This window comes from Arachis hypogaea, chromosome 5, assembly GCF_003086295.3.
Source record: "Arachis hypogaea cultivar Tifrunner chromosome 5, arahy.Tifrunner.gnm2.J5K5, whole genome shotgun sequence".
Lineage (NCBI taxonomy): Eukaryota > Viridiplantae > Streptophyta > Magnoliopsida > Fabales > Fabaceae > Arachis > Arachis hypogaea.
Genome location: NC_092040.1, coordinates 86,828,391 through 86,844,731, shown reverse-complemented (window position 1 = coordinate 86,844,731; position 16,341 = coordinate 86,828,391). Strand labels below are relative to the sequence as shown.

General features: G+C 35.8%; 1 protein-coding gene across 1 annotated transcript; it reads right to left on the bottom strand.

The window, feature by feature from the left end:
• Positions 1-10,904: 10,904 nt before the first annotated feature.
• On the bottom strand, positions 10,905-15,578 carry LOC140173222 (uncharacterized). Its single transcript, XM_072196000.1, has 3 exons — positions 13,305-15,578; positions 11,928-13,115; positions 10,905-11,693 (listed from the first exon to the last, which is right to left on the bottom strand). The coding sequence occupies exons 1-3, from the start codon at positions 15,576-15,578 to the stop codon at positions 10,905-10,907; spliced, it is 4,251 nt and encodes a 1,416-aa protein (XP_072052101.1).
• Between the last annotated feature and the right edge of the window lie 763 nt (positions 15,579-16,341).

The following is a 16,341-nucleotide window of genomic DNA, read 5'->3' as shown; positions in this document are numbered from 1 at the left end:
CATCACAACAATGATGGAATTTCAATATAATCAACTTTGATTACATACACCAATTCTCCCTAGGAACTACCCTTCCTATCTGGGACAAGTCCAGAATTCTAAACCCAATCCTGAACTTGACTTGGTCATTGCCAAGCTTTCAACTGTAAAGTGCTAACCCAACTTACAAGGGGATTCCCACAGAATCATGGAACACAACATAGATGTACAAAGGAACTCTAAGGACATCTATGGCCTTTTCTTTTTATTTTGCACTCTCTGCCTTTTTCCGCTCTATGGCTTTTTCATACAAACCTCACTGTTTGCCTTTTTCCATGAGACTCAAGACATGACAAAATTAAACAGAAAAATTACAAAATAGAAAACATTGAAGGAGAAGAAAATCAGTAAGCTTAGGTAGCTATGAGACTTCTGTGCCTTGCACTTTCACTTTCTTTCCTTGAATCAAACCATGACTGTTCACCCCTTTTATAGAGAAGTGAAGCCTTCACAGTTGAAACACAAAACCGAGCTTAGCTTCTTTTCCTTCAAAACAAACCGGTTCGGCCACAGAGAGAGAAGAGGAAACTCATGCAAATTCTTTTCCTTCAAAATAAACCGGTTCGGCCACAGAGAGAGAAGAGGAAACTCATGCAAAATCCAACATGCAAATACCTCTAGTCCTTCCTTGGTCATCAATCTTCATCAATCCGAGCGCTCCATCCTTGGCTTCCTCTCCAAGATGGATTTCTGGCCCTTGATGCTTCATGATGATGATGGCTTCATCTGCTCCAATCTCTGCCTCTTCCATCACTTCGCCACTCTAGCTACTTCCTGTGGTGGTTGAGTAGAATCAGAGACAAGCCATGCCTCCAAAGATCTTCCTTGCTGGCCAAATCTTCTTCTTTCTTTTTGAGTATGAAGAAGCCAAGATCTCATCACAAAATCTTACCAAAAGTGATAAGAATCTCAACCACTACATACTTTATGTTTTCTTTTTCTTGATGCCATCATCACAATGGCTCTTTTTCTTGGTCCTAGCTTCTCTGTGATTTTTACTGATAGCTTGCTTCATTCCTCCTTTCCTGCGAGACAAGACCGAAAGAGAGAGGAGAGAGAACAGAGAAAAGCTTGCTATGTAACTAAGAAAGAAAATGAAAATGAGTTAAGTTTACTTACTCATGCCTAGTCTCTGCTTCCTTTACTTGCTTCTACCATTTTCTTTTTTGACAGTGAGGTGACCAAATACAAAGAGAGAGAAGAGAGAGTAGAAAGAAGAAAAGCAATGGAAGTAATGTGTGATATAAATTATAATCAATTAAAATCAATTAATCCCACTTCCCATGCTTTTGCCTTGTAACGTGCATATCTCAATAAATGCCATCAAATCAATTGTATAATCTCTCTCATTGTTCCAAGGTCTACAATAACTCCAATTAATAAAATTTGGATTCCATCAAGGAATAAAAGTGATATCCGTTGGAGCATGCAACAACATGATCAAAGGAGTGGGTTTTATTTGTTTAAATGGATAAAGCAATATTGTGTCCCATCTCCCTTTTTTTTCTTATTTCGGACCAAGCAAGTTGGTTATACACCAACAATAGATTTGGGCTTGCACATTTAAATCTGGCCCAAACTAATTCAGCCACAATGATTAAAACTATTTGTATGAATGCTGAATAATTTTTAATCAAACTTGGCTTGCTGTAGATTTTCTTTATTTTCGGCCCAACACAAAATCTGCACAACAAAATTATTAATTAAGCAAGTATGAATTAAGATCAAATTAATAATTTTGTAATTAATTGTTTTTAATAATGTTTGTTCATCATCAAATTAAATTAGAATTTTCCAAACTTATCAATTGTTATGCCACCAAATTAAAAATAAAAGTTAAATAAGACATATAATAAACATTATATTATTGCCATCAAAATTAAATTTTGTTATCCGATGATATGATTTTTACTATATATTTTAGGTATCTATATATTAAAGTATTATTTTAACCATTAATATTAGTCAAAAAAACAAAACCCATTAATATTTATATTAATATATAATTAGAAATAGTAGAATTTTGTTATTTATATGACGGTTATAATTCAGTTCCGTACGTTATAACTCAGTCAAACATTATAACTCGACTCTATGCACTAAAACGAATATTATAATGTCTTTATATGATATCATTTTTTTAATACAAATTATTTCTCAAACGTAACTGTTAGTTTCTCACCTCACATATAAAGGAGGTAAGACATTTTATAAAGTAAGAGAAGAGACATAATTTTTGACATACTCATTGACTTGAATGTTGACGTACCTTTTGCATATACTTCTCTTCTTTGTTCTTTCTGTACTAAGGTATAATTCTTCCCAAACAAAAAGTTCGAAATTGACTGCTAAAAGATGAGCTATATCTCAACCATCTTACGAGAACAGTTATATAATTAGAGTGAGACCCGCGCAATGCGCGGAGAGATAGATTATTTATATTATATAGTATATTTTAATAAATATTATATTAAAAATACTTTAGAGAACATATTATAAATAGATTTTAAATTTATGTTTAAAAAAGACATCGGTTATTTATATTAGAGTTATACAAAACTGCATTTTTTTCATTTTTCGATTTGCATTAATGGCTACACTTTGTCTTTTCTTGCGGTTTTTTTGTTTGTAAATAATGAAAAAAATAAATGAATGAGAATGAAAAATATATACAAATGTTATATTAAATTTAAGAAATTTTTGACAATTAGTATAAGAGATTAAGAAATGAAGAGTAGTAAGAGTCTTAATATGTATAAGTTGTAGAATTTGAATATTTGTAACTGAAATTTTTTATAATTATTATTATTATGACACTTTTAATGTATGTTATTGCATTTAATTAGTACTTGATGAATAATAATAGATAAGAGTTTTTTGTTTTAATTTTTTTAAAATATTTTACTAAATAGTGATTGGTTGATTTTCATCTAGCAATTTTGGGTATTAACTCTTCCGGTCTGTCATTACCACTGCAAATCCTTCTACAACAAAGAGAATAAGACATGGTCAAAGAATGATAATCCATTCTAAGTAAATTGTGGAAGCAATACTGCACATGTGGAATAACAATTTGAAAAAGAGGAACACGTAAATATAAATTATAGAAGAAGTGCTCCACATGTAAAATAACAATTTATAATTTGATGATGAAATATTGCAATCGATAGTATATAGGGAGCAATAATTTTAAATGCACATTAATTTTGGTTGTGAGTGTTGGACAGAACCGTTTACAAAAGAGGAATACATAAACTTGTGCTACTTGCAATGAGTTTACAATTAAAATGTTATTATTTATAACAAATAAATAGGGCCATTGAAAATGATATTGAACAATGAGAAGAGTAAACGACAAAGTTAAAAATCTTTAGAAAGATACCTGACAAATTTCTTACATTGGCGGCGCCGAATGGTGACGTTGGTTTGAGACCCAAAATCGAGCTCTGGAGAACCGTTTACAAAAGAGGAACACATAAACTTGTGCTATTTGCAATGAGTTCACAATTAAAATATTATTATTTATAACAAATAAATAGGGCTATTGAAAATGATATTGAACAATGAGAAGAGTAAACGGCAAAGTTGAAAATCTTTAAGAAAATACCTGAGACAAATTTTCTACGTTGGCGGCGCCGAATGGTGATGTTGGTCTGAGACCTAGAATCGAGTTCTGGCAGAAAAACCGCAAGAGGAGGAATGTAGTTTGCCTTGTTTCTGCAATTTATGCAATGCGACTCTGCCGGAGATGGACATCGCGATGTACAATTTGTTTTGAGGAAAAAACAATGGCTTATGGGTCCGGAAGAGGATGGAGGAAATAGGATGGGACCGGAAGAGGACCGGAAGAGGATGGAGGAAATAGGATCTTGGTACGGAGATGTGCTAAGAAGGTGAGGGTCTGAGAAAGGTAATAAGTTCTTTGGTTTTGAGAGCTTTTTATTGGAGTAAATGTTACTTTGTGTTTTTGTTGTTTTAGAAATAAGGATAGATTTGAAAAAAGTTAATTTGTTGGTTTTTATTGTGTTTTTTAGTTATTTTTTTGTGTTTTTTTAATATGAAAATAAAAGTTGATTTGACAAGATTTGAGTGGTGGATTCTAAAATTTTGTCAAGTAAGTGTTGGTACTAACATGGCGTTAGTAGAAGAAGAGAAATAATTTAAAAAGAATGTGGATAAACCTATGTATATACTTTTATATATTAAGAATAGAATCTTTTTCTTCTTTTCTAAAACGTTTTTTTCTTAATTAAACTCATATATTATTTGTATACATATTCGGAGCATGGATTCTTTACTCCTACTTTTTTTTATAGAAATATGATTAATAAAATAATGGATTAATATTGTGTTTATTAATATCAAATGTCGAGTTCCACGAAACCGTTACGTGAAGTTTTAACCACGGTTAATGTTGTTGCTAAACCGTAAATTAAATGTCGCTCTTTTGCTTTTCATTTAGTGGATACACTAATAATAATTATTTGATAAAAATTTATGTGCAATTAATTTTATATGAAGTTGATAGTTGAAAATTATTAAATGATAATTTAGTTAAACTTATCAAATTATTTAATGACTCTTGTCTATTAACTTTACAGAAAATTAACTACACCTGAGTTTCTACTTAATTATTATTATTTGAATAAAAAATAAAATTTAATTTTGGTATACTGTTTGTGTAAAGTAAGTAATTTTATATGTGCATCTAATTAGGTAATATATCACGTTAGTAAAAATAACTATCTTTTATATTAACTGCGTAAATAATCATCTAAAAAAATAGATATAATTGAACAATTATAAAAATATTTTATACTGTTAATACATTAAATTTAAATTTTAAAAGATAAATTAAAAGTTTAATTAGCATGAGGCTAAGACAATAAAGAATGAGTTAATGAGTGGCAATAGGATAAAAAAGTATGACAATATATAGTCCGCCGTAATTCTTAATTACTTACTCAAAAATTTCCTTCTTTTAATTTAGTCTGTTTGGGACTCTTTAATTTATCGACGGATAGCCGAGAATGAATTTTTTAATATTTTCAAAATTTTTTTATAAAATATACTTTTTTATTATTTAATATTTTTTTATATATATTTTTATTTTATTTAAAAATATTTAAGAAAATATATGATAAAAGATTATATTTTATAAAAAATTAAAAAAATTAATTTATAATAGTCAAATACGGTTGTAATTAATTTTAGCTTCTTTGTTGTTTCTCATCCATCATAACACGTATATATCTTTGACGTCGGCTAATTAATCCGCTGTATTTGGCTTTTAATGAAGAACGAGAACTTGAATTGCTGGTGAAACCTAAAGCCCAGGACCTACGTAATTACGTATGTGGCTATGTCAGTGTGTCACTTATCTTCCTTGAAATATGAAGGAATTGGAAGTATTAATTTAATTGATGTAAAATATTTTTTTAAACTTAACATTGTAATTTTATTTAGGGGTGTTCGCGATGCGGTTTGAATCGGTTTTGAGTAAAAAATTCATCTGATCCGAATATTACATTTACTTGCGGTGCGATTTGGATTGGATGATTTTTTTTAAAAGAATCCGATCCGATCCGATCTAATTTTGAGCATTTTGGATTGGATTGGATTTGCAGTTTTATAAATTAAAAAAATTAACTATATATATCAAGTCTCAACATCAAATTTTAAATAACCAACAATGACATAGCAAGTCTTAACAATATCTTAAAAAACTAATGATAACATAACAATAGAAATAAAATTATAGGTAAGTTAAAATAAATAAATAAATTACATTTTGAACATAAAATATTTATTAAATAATAATAATACATAAAAAATATAAAAATATATAACAAATTGTATATATTATAAGTATAATTGTAAATATAATAATAAAATAATATTATTATAACACATTGTGCGGTTTGGATTGGATTGGATCAGTTGTGAAAAGTAGATCCGAAATCTGATCCGATCCAGCAGTTTACAAAAAATAAAATCCAATCAAATTCGAATTAGTGTGGTTTTAATCGATTTTTGGTTTGGATTGAATTAGATGAACAGTTTAATTTAGATCGGTTTAAATTTAAACACCCCTAATTTTATTTGTTTTTTTTTATTTTCAATTCTGTATTTCTCAAATTTGACATAGTTACTCATCAATCGGTCTCCAACTTTTCAATTACTATTTGTAATTAAAAGATATTGTTATTACTAAATAAATATAAAATATAATATTAATTTATACAAAAATAATTATTTATTAATTAAATTTAACCAAATTGTTATAACTATTTTTCACATAATGCGTTATTTATTATGAGCATATTTTTTTTCATCTTTTTTAAATATGCATTTTTATCTTTTTTCTCATTTTTGTATTTTCTTATCATTATCATTGCCATCGCTGCCGCATCCTCCTCTTCGATATCTTCTCATTTGATTTATTATTTTTTTCTCCTACTCTTTCATTACCACCGCCCCCACTACCACCACCACCACCATCATCATCTTCTTTTTTTCTTAGTTAAATATTACATAATTAGTTTAACAATAAAAAAAAATACATTATATTTTTATGACATAGTTAAGAAATTTCAATATCAAAATAAAAAAATTTGTGTCACATTTAAAAATTTATGATGCTATTTCTTGATAAATTCTCCTCTTCTTCTCATTTTTTTTATTTTACATTCTTATAATTATTGATTCACTCTTTTAACAAAAACCTGTGTCATAGTTACGAAATTTTCAGTGTTAAAATTAAAAAAATTTGTGTCATAATTAAAAAATTTTGGTGCTATTTTTTGTTAAATTCTATATAATTCAAAACTACTCATTATTCTCTTCTTTTTTTTTTTTAGTTTAATACCACACAATCAATTCAATAATAACAAAATACATCATTTTATTCATTTAGTTAGAAATAACACATAAATTTTTAGTAAATAACACAAAAAAATTTTAAAAAATTATAAGTTCAAAATCTTAACTCACTCAACTAATAAAATAAATTTAAATATGTATACAAATAGAAAAAATCTAGGGACTACAAAATAAATTAATTAAGTCAATTTTTTTTATTTCTGATTTTAAAATTTGAAACAATTAGAATAATAGAAAATTATTTTTTTTATAACAAACCGATTTTTCAACTAATTAATTAAAGTTGGTTTCACTCCTAATTGATTTCCTAGTGGAACCAATACAAATAATACATATGAGTTTAATTAACCAAAAAGAATTATATTAACAAAATCCTGCCATTTCTCATTATATATTAATACGTAATAAATTATTTAATAAAATTTACTTTTAGTAATAATAACATAATGTTCATTGTATGTGATCTTGCCTGGTAAACAGGTCGGCTCCAACTCCTTGAGATTAGCCGAGCTATGTACCACCAGGTTGAACGCCTGTCCTTCGAGGTCCGGTTTTCCTGTGTTCGTCGTGTGTATGAGAATGCGAGTAATACCGAGGAAGTGGAGTGTACCTGCAAGGGCACTCCAATGCTTAAGTCAGTAAGATGATATTCAGTTCAGAATGAATCAAAAAGATATTTTACCTTCTCTTTTATAGACATTTATTCGTCCGTTGCGTCTTTGATGATTATTTGTCCGTTTCTGATGATTAGTTTCGTAACCGACTTTATCCCTGCCGTTTGAGGCGTTGTTCTCAATAGCATTAATTTTGCCGAGTTATAGCTCATAAGGGCCGAATAATAACGGCAAATGACGAGTTATGATATTGATGGTGACCATATCACAGCCCCCAAGTTTAGCCTGAGGAAGATTTTAATGAAGCAGGTTGAGCTTTATTTTTAATTTTTATGAGCTATAACTCGGTTTGCGTGGGTTAGTGGATGAGCCCCCAGATCAACTTACTTCATTAAAAGATTGCTTAGTGTTTTAAATTTTTTGGAACGTGGGGAGTCGTGTCCGTTACTTTCTGATGAAAGAGAAAGGGTGATGGTTGCATTTAAGTTTGTTGATTCCCAATTTTTGGTTTACTGTTTGATGTGACTTTGGGGTTTATTTTCTGTCCCTTTAGTTGCTTGGGTTCTCTCAGCATTTTCGTGGGTTTCTGTTGGTTGTGTGATATACGCTTGCTTCTTTGAAGAATGAGTAAGAGAGGTATGAGTCTCCTTTTCTGTTTCTGATCCATTTCTGTGTTTTCTTCTTTCCTTCTTCTTCTTCCTTCTGTTATTCTGATATTGCTGCTTGAATGAATGGGTTTTGAGAAAGAGAAAAAGGATAAGGTGGATTGGTCTTATGATTGGGTGAGTGAAGATGTTAAATCACGGGTGTCTCTTTTCTGTGATGAAGCGGCGGTGAGGGAGGTTGATGTGAATAGAATAGTGAGGGCGGGTTCTGGGGTGAAGGTGGAATTGTTGCCGTGTAGTGTGGATGATAGGATTTATCATCGAGAGTTGGGGTTTGATTTCTTTTACATGCATAGTTGTGTGCTTGAAGAGTTGCGAGTGAAGCTTCCATTTACGGTTTTTGAGTGTCAGATTCTTAAACAACTTAACTGTGCTCCCTCTCAACTCCATCCTAATGGGTGGGCTTTCCTGAGATCCTTTGAAGTTTTGATGGAATTTTTAGAGGAATTGCCGTCTGTTTCTTTATTCTTTTCTTTGTTTCAAGCTAAAGGGGTGTGGAAAGGGGGGTGGGTGAATTTCAATAGTACTCCGGGTTTTGGAATCTTCAAACTATACAAGTCTTCTTTTAAAGACTTCAAAGAGATGTATTTTAAGGTCAGAAGTCCGGAGGAGCAATTCCCGTTTTATGTTGATGAAAATCTTGCCGAGAAGTTTCCTCTCTTTTGGTGCTCGGAGCCGCAAAATATACTCGGCCCAGAGGTGATATCACCAAGGAATGAGTGTTTGATAGAGTATTTGGTGGAGAATGTTGATCGGAAAAATTTAATATCAATGTATGAGTTGCTGAAGTGGGAGGAGGATAAAGTTGCTGTTGTAGAGTATCTAGGTGAGTTTCTAGGGTTTACGTTAATGTACCTCTTTTTCCTTTTTTCTGAGAAATTTAACATAAATTGTTTTTGTAGGTGGGAAGTATCCGGGTGTTTCTGCTGCATCGTTAAGGACTCGGTTTAAGAGTAAGAATCTGGACAAGGAGGTATCTTCGTCAAATGTTGAGAAGGTTGTTGGGGGTGGCGAGGTTTCGCAGCCTCGTCAAGGTCGGAGGAAGGTGATTGTGAAGAAGAGAAAAAGGTCTGAACTTGTGGAGGTATCAGATGATTCTGATGAAAAAGAGTTAGCCGTGCCTCTAGAAGAGATACATGCCTTTATGGGGAATCAGAAAAGGCTTCATGAGGTGTCTGAAGAGAGTGAGGCTTTTTCAGTTTGGGGAAAGGAGTACCCTTTCATGGCTGTTGTGGATGAGTATTGCCAATCGTCGGCTGATGTAACTCTTGCAAAGGAGGTCGGCGATATGGCTATTGGACAATACATGCAGGTAGTAAGCTTGTTGTTTTTTGCTTCTTTATATTTAGTAGTCTTATGAGTTTATTTGTTCTATAGGTTGTTGGGTTGCGGCTTGCAAGCCTTGGGCGAAGTCAGGAGCTGAAATATAAGGAAGTTGCTGCGGAAAAGGGGGAGGTACCTGTTTTGAAAGAGGAGCTGGTTAAATATAAAAAACTTGCTGCCGAACTTCAAGGTCGTTTAACTGAGACTGAGAAGTTATTGAAAGAGACTAAGGAAAGTTATTCTAAAGATGTTGAGGATTTGAAGAAAAAGGAAAGCGACTTGGTAAGCGTGCAAAGTCGTCTGATTGAGGTGACTGCTCAGTTTAAGGATATGGAGAAAAAGAAGGCCGATGAGATTTTGGATTCATTTGTTGAAGGTTTCGAAAGGGCAAGGTTGCAAGTGAAGTTTTTGGTTCCGGATGCCGATCTTTCTAGTATAGATCCTGGGAAGATTGTTCGAGATGGGCAGCTTGTTGACGATGATGGGGATGCAGAAGGCGAGGCTGATAATGTTTAGGTTTTAGAAACTTTCTTTTGTTTTACATATGTTTAAATATTTATTTTTGATAACAGTATGGCGGTTTGTTTTTTGAACTTTGTTTGAAATGACTTGTTTGAAAGTCTGTTTTGTTGCTTTATATAAAAGCTGTTTTGTGATAGTTCGGATTGTGTTCCGAGTTTGTTGGTTTTGTAGTTTGATTTGTAGCTTTAGACGAGTAGCAGTATATGTTCGAGCTGTATTGACAGATTGATAAGATTGAATTGATAGAGTAGCAAAGATAAGACATTTTTCGTCTTATTTATATTCTGAGGTCTTTTGAACCTTGTATACACAAAGGTGCAGGTAGGCTGGCCTCGTTAAAACCTCTCCAAGCAAAACCCTTTGGGATAAAATCTTGGTAGTAGGAAAAAGAGTACCAGCCTGTCCCTGTCTTTTAACTATAATACTTTTTTAAAGAAGACACGTTCCATGTGTTTGGGAAGAGTTTACCATCTAATGATTCTAGTTTGTACGCTCCTTGGCCGAGTGCTTCGGATACTCGGTATGGGCCGTCCCAATTGGCGGCTAACTTTCCATGTGTTGTTGGCTTCCAAGCAGTTTCTGTTTTGCGGAGGACTAAATCTCCTTTAGCGAACGATCTGTTTCTGACCGACTTGTTATATTGACGAGCTATGACTTGTTGCGCTGCGCGTTGTTTCAAAGCTGCGATGTCTCGGACTTCTTCGATGAGGTCGAGCTCGGACCTCCGAGTTTCGTCTTGATTACTCATATATGTTCGGATGGATTGCTGGGAGATTTCCAGAGGGATCATGGCTTCTGACCCATAAACCAGTCTGAATGGCGCTTCCTTTGTTGATGTTTGTGGGGTGGTGTTGTATCCCTAGAGTACTTCAGGAATTAATTCGGCCCATTGTCCTTTGGCGTCGTCGAGTTTTTTCTTTAGTGCATGCAGGATGACCTTGTTCGCGGCTTCGGCTAGTCCGTTTGTTTGAGGATGTTCAACAGAGGCGAAATGCTGTTTTATTTTGAGATTCTGCAAAAACGATTGAAATTTCTGATCGGCAAACTGGCGACCGTTGTCAGTTGTGATATGTTGAGGTATGCCGAAACGGCAAATAATGTTTTTCCATATGAATGAAATTATTTGCTGTGATGTTATTTTTTCTAAGGGTTGGGCTTCAACCCACTTGGAGAAATAGTCAATTCCGACAATAAGAAACTTTACCTGGCTCGGTGCCGTAGGAAACGGTCCGAGTATATCCAAACCCCACTGGTTAAATGGCCAGCTGATATCTGAATGATGCATTTGCTCGGCGGGGATGTGTATCAGTGGTGCGTGTCTTTGACATTTGTTGCAGGATCTTATTTTCTGTTCGCTGTCACGTTTCAAAGTTGGCCAGAAAAATCCGGCTCGGAGGATTTTTGATGTTAGGCTTCGAGCCCCTGTGTGCGTGCCACAGATTCCTTCATGTGCCTCTGCTAACGCTATGTCTGCCTCTGTCTTGTTGAGGCATTTGAGGAGAGGGCGAGTATATCCTCGGCGATACAAGGTTCCATTGAGTATTGTGAAGTAAGATGCTTGCCGTCGGAACTTTTTATTGCTCTTGACCCCTTTTGGTATGTTACCTGTTTGTAAATAGTGTATAAAGTCGTTCCTCCAATCTGTTTCCTGTGAAGCACTTAACACGGTTGTTAGAGTAACAGTGGGTGATGTTATTGTGAACTGTTGTAATGTGGATAGATCGGATTGTGTACTACCGAGCTTAGATAAGATATCCGCTCTTTGATTTTGTTCACGTGGTATGTGTTCTATCTCAAATTTGAAAAATTTTTTTGTTAACTTTTTTACTAATAACAAATATTTAGAGAGTAGGGGATCTTTTACCTGAAAAAGGTCATTTACCTGCTGTACGACTAACAATGAATCACAGTATACCTTGATCGCGGAGATCTGAAGATCTAAACAAAGTCGTAATCCGGCGAGTAGTGCTTCATATTCAGATTGGTTGTTGCTCGCTTTGAAAGCGAAGTGTATCGAGTGTTCTAATATGAATCCATCGTCGTCTTCCAGACGAATTCCGGCCCCACAACCTTCGTTATTTGAAGAGCCGTCCACATACAAGATCCATTGTTTTGGGTGGTCGTCTTCTGATGGTATTGTAAGTTCGGCGAGGAAATCTGCGAGGAATTGTGACTTGATCGGTCCCCGAGGTTGGTATTTGATGTCAAATTCTGATAGTTCGACTGCCCATTTAATGAGTCGTCCTGCAATTTCTGGTTTGTGTAATACTTGTCTTAGTGGGTGATCGGTTCTGACATGGATCACGTGACTTTGGAAGTAAGGTCGGAGGCGTCGCGCCGAGAATATTAGTGCTAGTGCGAGCTTCTCAATCCTCGGATAGTTGAGTTCGGCGTGTTGGAGGGTCTTACTGACGAAGTATACTGGATGCTGAACTTTTTTCCTTTCTGTAACAAGGGCCGAGCTTATCGCCCAATCAGTAACTGATAGATACAGAAATAAATCCTCCCCTTGTAGGGGTTTTTGTAGAATCGGCGGTTGTGATAAGGTTGTTTTTAATTTTGAAAATGCCTTTTCACAATCGTCGTTCCATTCAAACTTATTTTTCTTTTTAATTGTTTGGAAAAAAGGAATAGAGATTGAGGCAAGGCAAGGAACAAATCTGGAAAGGGCAGCGAGTCGTCCTGTGAGGCGCTGGACTTCCTTTATTGTTTTGGGACTGGTCATGTCCAGCACTGCTCGGCATTTGTCTGGATTCGCCTCTATTCCCCTGCATGTTAGTAGAAAACCTAAAAACTTACCCCCTTGAACTGCAAATGCACATTTCTCGGGATTGAGACGCATGTTGTATTGGCGGAGTTGGCCGAATATTTCGGTGAGGTCGCTGATGTGATCATTTCCGACTTTTGTTTTGGCGACCATGTCGTCGACATAAACTTCCATATTTCTGCCGATTTGCTTGGCGAATACCTTGTCCATAAGGCGTTGGTAAGTTGCACCTGCGTTCTTTAGTCCAAATGGCATAACTTTATAACAATAGTTACCGAAATCGGTGATAAAAGCTGTTTTATTCTGATCAGAGGGATGCATCATTATTTGGTTATACCCTGAATATGCATCCATGAAACTTAGAGTAGCGTAGCCTGACGCATTGTCTACTAAAGAATCTATGGATGGCAGAGGGTAAGAATCTTTTGGGCATGCTTTGTTTAAATCAGTGAAATCGACGCACATGCGCCACTTACCGTTCTGTTTTCTTACCATTACCACATTGGCTAACCAGGTGGTGAACCTGATCTCTTTGATGAATTCTACGTTGATGAGCTTTTGTGTTTCTTCCATTGAGGCTCTCCTTTTTTCTTCGCCGAGTTTGCGTTTCTTCTGTTGTACTGGTCGGATTGCCGAGTTTATGGCTAGTCTATGACTGATGATCTGTGGATCTATTCCCGGCATATCTGATGGTGTCCATGCGAAAAGGTCGGCGTGTTGCTGTAGGAAGGTTGTTATAGCTTGAAACTCGGATGCATTGAGTGAGGTGCCTACATATGTGAATTTATTAGGGTCCTTGTTGAAATACACTTTCTGTAGGTCATCAGAGGGTTTTGGGCGCTCGAGGAAATCGACTCTTGGATCAAGCTCGGCTAGCGTGTCCTCCTTTTGGTTTAGGCCGACGTTGTTGACTTGTTGCGTTGAGCGACTTTGGAGTTTCATGCTGATGTTGTAGCATTGTCTTGCCTCTCTATGGTCTCCATGGATCGTAATGACCTGGTGGTCCTGCAGTGGGAACTTGACACAGAGGTGAACGGTAGATACAATAGCGCCGAATTTATTTAAAAAAGGTCGGCCAAGGATAAGGTTATACGGGCTGAAACAGTCAACTACTAAATATTGAATATCATTAGTTTTGGATAGAGGTTGCTCACCCAGTGTGGTTTGTAACCACACTGACCCGAGGACTGGAACCCTTTCTCCTGAGAAACCGACCAAGTCTCCTCCTGTGGATTGTAGCGTGTTGTCGCTGAGCTTCATCTTTTGAAATGTGGAGTAAAACAGAACGTCGGCACTGCTCCCGGGATCTAAGAGTACTTTCTTTACTAGTAGATCTCCTAGCTGCAGGGTGATCACCACAGGGTCGTCCAAATTTTGTATGTTGGAGTTGAAGTCGGCATGTGTGAAAGTGACTTCTGGTTGCGGATTAGAGATTGTGACATTTTGTTTTGGTAAGTCTGCCGAGTATATCGCTCTAAACGATCTTTTCCTTGCTGAATTTGAGTGTCCTCCACTTGCGTATCCTCCTGAAATGCAATTAATTATACCTCGTGGTCGTTCGTATTGGCTTGAGGACATCTTTTCTTTTCCTCGGTGTTGGTCAGGAAGGTCGGCTGTTGTGGAATTAGAGCCGCATTTTTGGATGTGACCACCAATGTATTTGTCAAGGTGTCCTTGTCGTGCTAGTCGTTCTAGAAGATCCTTGGCGACTACACAATCATCGGTATTGTGCCCGTGTTTCTGGTGGAAAGTGCAGTACTTTGATTTGTCCACGTCCTTTGTATCTTGGTATGTGCCGGCTTTTCTTGGCGGCTTGATCAGTTTGGAGTTCAAGGTTTCCTTGATTATGTCTTCCCTCTTGGTGTTAAACTGCGTATAAGAATCAAAACGTGGTGTTAGTTTAAAATTTTTCTTAAGGGAGGAGCTCTTATCTTCTTCACGAAAAAGTGATTTGTCGGATTTCCGAGCTTGTCTGAGCTCTTCGATGTCAATTTGGCCTTTTGCTTTCTCTCGAAATTCTGCCAGAGTCTTCGGTTTCGCTACTGCGATCGTCTCCTGGAACTTTCCGGGTCGGAGCCCGCTTTTTATTGCGTGCAGATGGACCTCGGGGTGGAGGTCCGGTATGCTGATCGCGACCTTGGTGAAGCGAGTCATATAGTCCTTTAGACTTTCGTTTGGCCCCTGCTTGATAGTGTTCAGGTAATCGGAATCGTGCAAATATATTGCGGATCCGGTGAAATGTTCTTCAAATAACTTCGCCAACTGGTGAAAACGGGAAATGGAACCTGCAGGCAAAGCACACAACCAATCAAGTGCAGGACCGTCTAAATAATTCGGAAAACACCGACATAAAACTGTATCTGATGCACCATTGACGATCATTATTGATCGGAATTTCTTTATGAATTTCTTCGGATCACCGAGTCCATCATAAGGCGTGAGGGTCAACGGCAGGGTGAACCTCTTTGGCAATTCAAAACTCATTACTTCTTCCGTAAAAGGGCCTACAGAGTCCTCGGGCTCTTCTTTCTCGTCCTTTGGCTGTTGCTCTTCGTGTTGAGTGGTTTCTGAAACATGGGTCGGTTGGGATTGATGCTCCTCGTCTCCCTCCTGACGAGCATCGTTGTGTTCTATCCGATCATGATTCAGTTCGGCAATTTGAGCTGCCATTATTTGGTTCTCGTCAGCCATCCGTTGATTAGCTTGTTGCAGCTCAGCTACCATTCGCATGAGTTCGGACAGTGAAGGAGGCGGTACATCAGCCATGGATGCAGATGGAAGTGATGAGACCAAAAGAAAAAATATGATTTCTTCGGCCCCACGGTGGGCGCCAATTGATCTTGCCTGGTAAACAGGTCGGCTCCAACTCCTTGAGATTAGCCGAGCTATGTACCACCAGGTTGAACGCCTGTCCTTCGAGGTCCGGTTTTCCTGTGTTCGTCGTGTGTATGAGAATGCGAGTAATACCGAGGAAGTGGAGTGTACCTGCAAGGGCACTCCAATGCTTAAGTCAGTAAGATGATATTCAGTTCAGAATGAATCAAAAAGATATTTTACCTTCTCTTTTATAGACATTTATTCGTCCGTTGCGTCTTTGATGATTATTTGTCCGTTTCTGATGATTAGTTTCGTAACCGACTTTATCCCTACCGTTTGAGGCGTTGTTCTCAATAGCATTAATTTTGCCGAGTTATAGCTCATAAGGGCCGAATAATAACGGCAAATGACGAGTTATGATATTGATGGTGACCATATCAGTATGTATTATTTAACTTTTATTTTTACAGCAATTATATATTTGTCGTTATTATTATATTATAATAACAATTATATAATTGTTGCGATCATTAAAAAAAGACTTTACCCACATTGCCGCTAAAAGTTTTTTGTAATAAAACATAAAACGGTTATATTTAATTGCTGCTAAAAATAAAATAACTAATAATTAAAAGTGATTTTTCTAAAAGTATCAATAATATATTAAAATAAAGCAATAAAGATAGTAGTAACTATTGTGGAGCTTAGGACC

What these genes read in the sequence shown, in the direction of transcription:
- LOC140173222 (XM_072196000.1), bottom strand. Translation starts at nt 15,578, where the DNA reads ATGGCTGATGTACCGCCTCCTTCACTGTCCGAACTCATGCGAATGGTA. An exon ending in GGTTAGCCAATGTGGTAATG is followed by an intron (nt 13,116 to 13,304) that starts GTAAGAAAACAG and finishes CCCTCTGATCAG; the next exon opens with AATAAAACAGCTTTTATCAC. An exon ending in CATTGTTAGTCGTACAGCAG is followed by an intron (nt 11,694 to 11,927) that starts GTAAATGACCTT and finishes AGTGCTTCACAG; the next exon opens with GAAACAGATTGGAGGAACGA.